This window comes from Ascaphus truei, unplaced genomic scaffold (genome assembly GCF_040206685.1).
Source record: "Ascaphus truei isolate aAscTru1 unplaced genomic scaffold, aAscTru1.hap1 HAP1_SCAFFOLD_1440, whole genome shotgun sequence".
Taxonomy (NCBI): domain Eukaryota; kingdom Metazoa; phylum Chordata; class Amphibia; order Anura; family Ascaphidae; genus Ascaphus; species Ascaphus truei.
Window position 1 is genome coordinate 77,808 of NW_027454324.1, and position 8,732 is coordinate 86,539.

General features: G+C 42.8%; 1 protein-coding gene across 1 annotated transcript in view; it reads left to right on the forward strand.

Annotated features, from left to right (window-relative positions):
- LOC142475938 (E3 ubiquitin-protein ligase RNF25-like) overlaps positions 1-8,471 on the forward strand; it is a gene marked incomplete at both ends in the record, with an annotated part of 55,592 nt that extends 47,121 nt beyond the window's left edge. The window contains one exon of the mRNA XM_075581602.1: positions 8,373-8,471. Coding sequence (XP_075437717.1) covers positions 8,373-8,471 — 99 coding nt within the window. The remainder of the gene's footprint in view (positions 1-8,372) is intronic.
- Positions 8,472-8,732: the final 261 nt, after the last annotated feature.

The following is an 8,732-nucleotide window of genomic DNA, read 5'->3' on the forward strand; positions in this document are numbered from 1 at the left end:
AAAAGTACTGGTACTGTGGCAGGTTTGGGTATAAAAGCACTGGTACTGTGGCAGGTTTGGGTATAAAAGTACTGGTACTGTGGCAGGTTTTGGTACTGTGGCAGGTTTTGGTATAAAAGTACTGGTACTGTGGCAAGTTGGGATATAAAAGTACTGGTAATGTGGATAGGTTTGTGTATAAAAGTACTGGTCCTGTGGCAGGTTTGGGTATAAAAGTACTGGTACTGTGGCAGGTTTGGATATAAAAGTACTAGTACTGTGGCAGGTTTGGGTATAAAAGTACTGGTACTGTAGCAGGTTTGGATATAAAAGTACTGGTACTGTGGCAGGTTTGGATATTAAAGTACTGGTACTGTGGCAGGTTTGGGTATAAAAGTACTGGTACTGTTGCAATTTGGGATATAAAAGTTCTGGTACTGTGGCAGGTTGGGATATAAAAGTACTGGTACTGTGGCAGGTTTTGGTATAAAAGTACTGGTACTGTGGCAGGTTTGGGTATAAAAGTACTGGTACTGTGGCAGGTTTAGGTATAAAAGTACTGGTACTGTAGCAGATTGGGATATAAAAGTACTGGTACTGTGGAAGGTTTTGGTATAAAAGTACTGGTACTGTGGCAGGTTTAGGTATAAAAGTACTGGTACTGTGGCAGGTTTGGGTATAAAAGTACTGGTGCTGTGGCAGGTTTGGGTATAAAAGTACTGGTACTGTTGCAGGTTTGGGTATAAAAGTACTGGTACTGTGGCAGGTTTGGGTATAAAAGTACCGGTACTGTGGCAAGTTGGGATATAAAAGTACTGGTACTGTGGCAGGTTTGGGTATAAAAGTACTGGTACTGTGGCAGGAATGGGTATAAAAGTACTGGTACTGTGGCAGGTTTGGGTATAAAAGTACTGGTACTGTGGCAAGTTGGGATATATAAGTACTGGTACTGTGGCAGGTTTGGGTATAAAAGTACTGGTACTGTGGCAGGTTTGGATATAAAAGTACTGGTACTGTGGCAGGTTGGGATATAAAAGTACTGGTACTGTGGCAGGTTTGGATATAAAAGTACTGGTACCGTGGCAGGTTTGGATATAAAAGTACTGGTACTGTGGCAGGTTTGGGTATAAAAGTACTGGTACTGTGGCAGGTTTGGGTATAAAAGTACTGGTACTGTGGCAGGTTTGGGTATAAAAGTACTGGTACTGTGGCAGGTTTGGGTATAAAAGTACTGGTACTGTGGCAAGTTGGGATATAAAAGTACTGGTACTGTGGCAGGTTTGGGTATAAAAGTACTGGTACTGTGGCAATTTGGGATATAAAAGTACTGGTACTGTGGCAGGTTTGGGTATAAAAGTACTGGTACTGTGGCAGGTTTGAGTATAAAAGTACTGGTACTGTGGCAGGTTTGGGTATAAAAGTACTGGTACTGTGGCAGGTTTGGGATATAAAAGTACTGGTACTGTGGCAGGTTTGCGTATAATAGTACTGGTACTGTGGCAGGTTTGCGTATAATAGTACTGGCACTGTGGCAGGTTTGGATATAAAAGTACTGATACTGTGGCAGGTTTGGATATAAAAGTACTGGTACTGTGGCAGGTTGGGATATAAAAGTACTGGTTCTGTATCAAATTGGGATATAAAAGTACTGGTACTGTGGCAGGTTTGGGTATAAAAGTATGGGTACTGTGGCAGGTTGGGATATAAAAGTACTGGTACTGTGGCAGGTTTGGGTATAAAAATACTGGTTCTGTGGCAGGTTTGGGTATAAAAGTACTGGTACTGTGGCAGGTTTGGGTATAAAAGTACTGGTACTGTGGCAGGTTTGGGTATAAAAGTACCGGTACTGTGGCAGGTTTGGATATAAAAGTACTGGTACTGTGGCAGGTTTGGGTATAAAAGTACCGGTACTGTGGCAAGTTGGGATATAAAAGTACCGGTACTGTGGCAGGTTTGGGTATAAAAGTACTGGTACTGTGGCAGGTTGGGGTATAAAAGTACTGGTACTGTGGCAGGTTGGGATATAAAAGTACTGGTACTGTGGCAAGTTTGGGTATAAAAGTACTGGTACTGTAGCAGATTGGGATATAAAAGTACTGGTACTGTGGCAGGTTTGCGTATAAAAGTACTGGTACTGTGGCAGGTTTGGGTATAAAAGTACTGGTACTGTAGCAGTTTAGGATATAAAAGTACTGGTACTGTGGCAGGTTTGGGTATAAAAGTACTGGTACTGTGGCAGGTTTGGGATATAAAAGTACTGGTACTGTGGCAGGTTTGCGTATAATAGTACTGGTACTGTGGCAGGTTTGCGTATAATAGTACTGGCACTGTGGCAGGTTTGGATATAAAAGTACTGATACTGTGGCAGGTTTGGATATAAAAGTACTGGTACTGTGGCAGGTTGGGATATAAAAGTACTGGTACTGTATCAAATTGGGATATAAAAGTACTGGTACTGTGGCAGGTTTGGGTATAAAAGTATGGGTACTGTGGCAGGTTGGGATATAAAAGTACTGGTACTGTGGCAGGTTTGGGTATAAAAGTACTGGTACTGTGGCAGGTTTGGATATAAAAGTACTGGTACTGTGGCAGGTTTGGGTATAAAAGTACTGGTACTGTGGCAGGTTTGGATATAAAAGTACTGATACTGTGGCAGGTTTGGGTATAAAAGTACTGGTACTGTGGCAAGTTGGGATATAAAAGTACTGGTACTGTGGCAGGTTTGGATATAAAAGTACTGATGCTGTGGCAGGTTTGGGTATAAAAGTACTGGTACTGTGGCAAGTTGGGATATAAAAGTACTGGTACTGTGGCAGGTTTGGGTATAAAAGTACTGGTACTGTGGCAGGTTTGGGTATAAAAGTACTGGTACTGTGGCAGGTTTGGGTATAAAAGTACTGGTACTATGGCAGGTTTGGGTATAAAAGTACCGGTACTGTGGCAGGTTTGGGTATAAAAGTACCGATACTGTGGCAAGTTGGGATATAAAAGTACCGGTACTGTGGCAGGTTTGGGTATAAAAGTACTTGTACTGTGGCAGGTTGGGGTATAAAAGTACTGGTACTGTGGCAGATTGGGATATAAAAGTACTGGTACTGTAGCAGATTGGGATATAAAAGTACTGGTACTGTGGCAGGTTTGCGTATAAAAGTACTGGTACTGTGGCAGGTTTGGGTATAAAAGTACTGGTACTGTAGCAGTTTAGGATATAAAAGTACTGGTACTGTGGCAGGTTTGCGTATAATAGTACTGGCACTGTGGCAGGTTTGGATATAAAAGTACTGATACTATGGCAGGTTTGGGTATAAAAGTACTGGTACTGTGGCAAGTTGGGATATAAAAGTACTGGTACTGTGGCAGGTTTGGGTATAAAAGTACTGGTACTGTGGCAGGTTTGCGTATAAAAGTACTGGTACTGTGGCAAGTTGGGATATAAAAGTACTGGTACTGTGGCAGGTTTGGATATAAAAGTACTGGTACTGTGGCAGGTTGGGATATAAAAGTACTGGTACTGTATCAGATTGTGATATAAAAGTACTGGTACTGTGGCAGGTTTGGGTATAAAAGTACGGGTACTGTGGCAGGTTTGGGTATAAAAGTACTGGTACTGTGGCAGGTTTGAATATAAAAGTACTGGTACTGTGGCAGGTTTGGGTATAAAAGTACTGGTACTGTGGCAGGTTTGGGTATAAAAGTACTGGTACTGTGGCAGGTTTGGGTATAAAAGTACTGGTACTGTGGCAGGTTTGGGTATAAAAGTACTGGTACTGTGGCAGGTTTAAATATAAAAGTACTGGTACTGTGGCAGGTTTGGGTATAAAAGTACTGGTACTGTGGCAGGTTTGGGTATAAAAGTACTGGTACTGTGGCAAGTTGGGATATAAAAGTACTGGTACTGTGGCAGGTTTGGGTATAAAAGTACTGGTACTGTGGCAATTTGGGATATAAAAGTACTGGTACTGTGACAGGTTTGGGTATAAAAGTACTGGTACTGTGGCAGGTTTGGGTATAAAAGCACTGGTACTGTGGCAGGTTTTGGTATAAAAGTACTGGTACTGTGGCAAGTTGGGATATAAAAGTACTGGTTCTGTGGATAGGTTTGTGTATAAAAGTACTGGTACTGTGGCAGGTTTGGGTATAAAAGTACTGGTACTGTGGCAGGTTTGGGTATAAAAGTACTGGTACTGTGGCAGGTTTGGATATAAAAGTACTAGTACTGTGGCAGGTTTGGGTATAAAAGTACTGGTACTGTGGCAGGTTTGGATATAAAAGTACTGGTACTGTGGCAGGTTTGGATATTAAAGTACTGGTACTGTGGCAGGTTTGGGTATAAAAGTACTGGTACTGTGGCAATTTGGGATATAAAAGTACTGGTACTGTGGCAGGTTGGGATATAAAAGTACTGGTACTGTGGCAGGTTTTGGTATAAAAGTACTGGTACTGTGGCAGGTTTGGGTATAAAAGTACTGGTACTGTGGCAGGTTTAGGTATAAAAGTACTGGTACTGTAGCAGATTGGGATATAAAAGTACTGGTACTGTGGAAGGTTTTGGTATAAAAGTACTGGTACTGTGGCAGGTTTGGGTATAAAAGTACTGGTACTGTGGCAGGTTTGGGTATAAAAGTACTGGTACTGTGGCAGGTTTGGGTATAAAAGTACTGGTACTGTGGCAGGTTTGGGTATAAAAGTACCAGTACTGTGGCAAGTTGGGATATAAAAGTACTGGTACTGTGGCAGGTTGGGGTATAAAAGTACTGGTACTGTGGCAGGTTGGGATATAAAAGTACTGGTACTTTAGCAGATTGGGATATAAAAGTACTGGTACTGTGGCAGGTTTGCGTATAAAAGTACTGGTACTGTGGCAGGTTTGGGTATAAAAGTACTGGTACTGTGGCAGGTTTGGGTATAAAAGTACTGGTACTGTAGCAGTTTGGGATATAAAAGTACTGGTACTGTGGCAGGTTTGGGTATAAAAGTACTGGTAGTGTGGCAGGTTTGGGTATAAAAGTACTGGTACTGTAGCAGTTTGGGATATAAAAGTACTGGTACTGTGGCAGGTTGGGATATAAAAGTACTGGTACTGTGGCAGGTTGGGATATAAAAGTACTGGTACTGTATCAGATTGGGATATAAAAGTACTGGTACTGTGGCAGGTTTGGGTATAAAAGTATGGGTACTGTGGCAGGTTGGGATATAAAAGTACTGGTACTGTGGCAGGTTTGGGTATAAAAGTATGGGTACTGTGGCAGGTTGGGATATAAAAGTACTGGTACTGTGGCAGGTTTGGGTATAAAAGTACTGGTACTGTGGCAGGTTTGGATATAAAAGTACTGGTACTGTGGCAGGTTTGGGTATAAAAGTACTGGTACTGTGGCAGGTTTGGATATAAAAGTACTGATACTGTGGCAGGTTTGGGTATAAAAGTACTGGTACTGTGGCAAGTTGGGATATAAAAGTACTGGTACTGTGGCAGGTTTGGGTATAAAAGTACTGATGCTGTGGCAGGTTTGGGTATAAAAGTACTGGTACTGTGGCAAGTTGGGATATAAAAGTACTGGTACTGTGGCAGGTTTGGGTATAAAAGTACTGGTACTGTGGCAGGTTTGGGTATAAAAGTACTGGTACTGTGGCAGGTTTGGGTATAAAAGTACCGGTACTGTGGCAGGTTTGGGTATAAAAGTACCGGTACTGTGGCAAGTTGGGATATAAAAGTACTGGTACTGTGGCAGGTTTGGGTATAAAAGTACTTGTACTGTGGCAGGTTGGGGTATAAAAGTACTGGTACTGTGGCAGGTTGGGATATAAAAGTACTGGTACTGTAGCAGATTGGGATATAAAAGTACTGGTACTGTGGCAGGTTTGCGTATAAAAGTACTGGTACTGTGGCAGGTTTGGGTATAAAAGTACTGGTACTGTAGCAGTTTAGGATATAAAAGTACTGGTACTGTGGCAGGTTTGCGTATAATAGTACTGGCACTGTGGCAGGTTTGGATATAAAAGTACTGATACTATGGCAGGTTTGGGTATAAAAGTACTGGTACTGTGGCAAGTTGGGATATAAAAGTACTGGTACCGTGGCAGGTTTGGGTATAAAAGTACTGGTACTGTGGCAGGTTTGCGTATAAAGTACTGGTACTGTGGCAAGTTGGGATATAAAAGTACTGGTACTGTGGCAGGTTTGGATATAAAAGTACTGGTACTGTGGCAGGTTGGGATATAAAAGTACTGGTACTGTATCAGATTGGGATATAAAAGTACTGGTACTGTGGCAGGTTTGGGTATAAAAGTACGGGTACTGTGGCAGGTTTGGGTATAAAAGTACTGGTACTGTGGCAGGTTTGGGTATAAAAGTACTGGTACTGTGGCAGGTTTGGGTATAAAAGTACTGGTACTGTGGCAGGTTTGGGTATAAAAGTACTGGTACTGTGGCAGGTTTGGGTATAAAAGTACTGGTACTGTGGCAGGTTTGGGTATAAAAGTACTCGTACTGTGGCAGGTTTGGGTATAAAAGTACTGGTACTGTGGCAGGTTTGAATATAAAAGTACTGGTACAGTGGCAGGTTTGGGTATAAAAGTACTGGTACTGTGGCAGGTTTGGGTATAAAAGTACTGGTACTGTGGCAAGTTGGGATATAAAAGTACTGGTACTGTGGCAGGTTTGGGTATAAAAGTACTGGTACTGTGGCAATTTGGGATATAAAAGTACTGGTACTGTGACAGGTTTGGGTATAAAAGTACTGGTACTGTGGCAGGTTTGAGTATAAAAGTACTGGTACTGTGGCAGGTTTGGGTATAAAAGTACTGGTACTGTGGCAGGTTTTGGTATAAAAGTACTGGTACTGTGGCAAGTTGGGATATAAAAGTACTGGTACTGTGGATAGGTTTGTGTATAAAAGTACTGGTACAGTGGCAGGTTTGGGTATAAAAGTACTGGTACTGTGGCAGGTTTGGATATAAAAGTACTAGTACTGTGGCAGGTTTGGGTATAAAAGTACTGGTACTGTAGCAGGTTTGGATATAAAAGTACTGGTACTGTGGCAGGTTTGGATATTAAAGTACTGGTACTGTGGCAGGTTTGGGTATAAAAGTACTGGTACTGTGGCAATTTGGGATATAAAAGTACTGGTACTGTGGCAGGTTGGGATATAAAAGTACTGGTACTGTGGCAGGTTTTGGTATAAAAGTACTGGTACTGTGGCAGGTTTGGGTATAAAAGTACTGGTACTGTGGCAGGTTTAGGTATAAAAGTACTGGTACTGTAGCAGATTGGGATATAAAAGTACTGTTACTGTGGAAGGTTTTGGTATAAAAGTACTGGTACTGTGGCAGGTTTGGGTATAAAAGTACTGGTACTGTGGCAGGTTTGGGTATAAAAGTACTGGTACTGTGGCAGGTTTGGGTATAAAAGTACTGGTACTGTGGCAGGTTTGGGTATAAAAGTACCGGTACTGTGGCAAGTTGGGATATAAAAGTACTGGTACTGTGGCAGGTTGGGGTATAAAAGTACTGGTACTGTGGCAGGTTGGGATATAAAAGTACTGGTACTGTAGCAGATTGGGATATAAAAGTACTGGTACTGTGGCAGGTTTGCGTATAAAAGTACTGGTACTGTGGCAGGTTTGGGTATAAAAGTACTGGTACTGTAGCAGTTTGGGATATAAAAGTACTGGTACTGTGGCAGATTTGGGTATAAAAGTACTGGTACTGTGGCAGGTTTGCGTATAAAAGTACTGGTACTGTGGCAGGTTTTTGGGTATAAAAGTACTGGTACTGTGGCAGGTTTGCGTATAAAAGTACTGGTACTGTAGCAGTTTGGGATATAAAAGTACTGGTACTGTGGCAGGTTTGGGATATAAAAGTACTGGTACTGTGGCAGGTTTGGGTGTAAAAGTACTGGTACTGTGGCAGGTTTGCGTATAAAAGTACTGGTACTGTGGCAGGTTTGGATATAAAAGTACTGATACTATGGCAGGTTTGGGTATAAAAGTACTGGTACTGTGGCAAGTTGGGATATAAAAGTACTGGTACCGTGGCAGGATTGGGTATAAAAGTACTGGTACTGTGGCAGGTTGGGATTTAAAAGTACTGGTACTGTATCAGATTGGGATATAAAAGTACTGGTACTGTGGCAAGTTGGGATATAAAAGTACTGGTACTGTGGCAGGTTTGGGTATAAAAGTACTGGTACTGTGGCAGGTTTGGGTATAAAAGTACTGGTACTGTGGCAGGTTTGGGTATAAAAGTACTGGTACTGTGGCAGGTTTGGATATAAAAGTACTGGTACTGTGGCAGGTTTGGGTATAAAAGTACTGGTACTGTGGCAGTTTACCACTGTGTGTCTGTGTCTGTGTCTGTGTCTGTGTCTGTGTGTAACACATTGTATATCCCTGCAGGAAATTGTAATGCTTGTAATGCTGTGTCCTGTTTGCCGTGAGAATTTGACCTGTGACCTGCACAAACTGCAAGCCGCCCCTCCCCCACAGCACCCTGTGGTAAGTATCCCCCCCTCCCCCACAGCACCCTGTGGTAAGCATCCCCCCCTCCCCCACACCACCCGTGGTAAGCATCCCCCCCTCCCCCACACCACCCGTGGTAAGTATCCCCCCCTCCCCCACACCACCCGTGGTAAGTATCCCCCCCTCCCCCACACCACCCGTGGTAAGCATCCCCCCCTCCCCCACACCACCCGTGGTAAGCATCCCCCCCTCCCCCACATCACCCGTGGTAAGTATCCCCCCTTCCCCCACAGCACC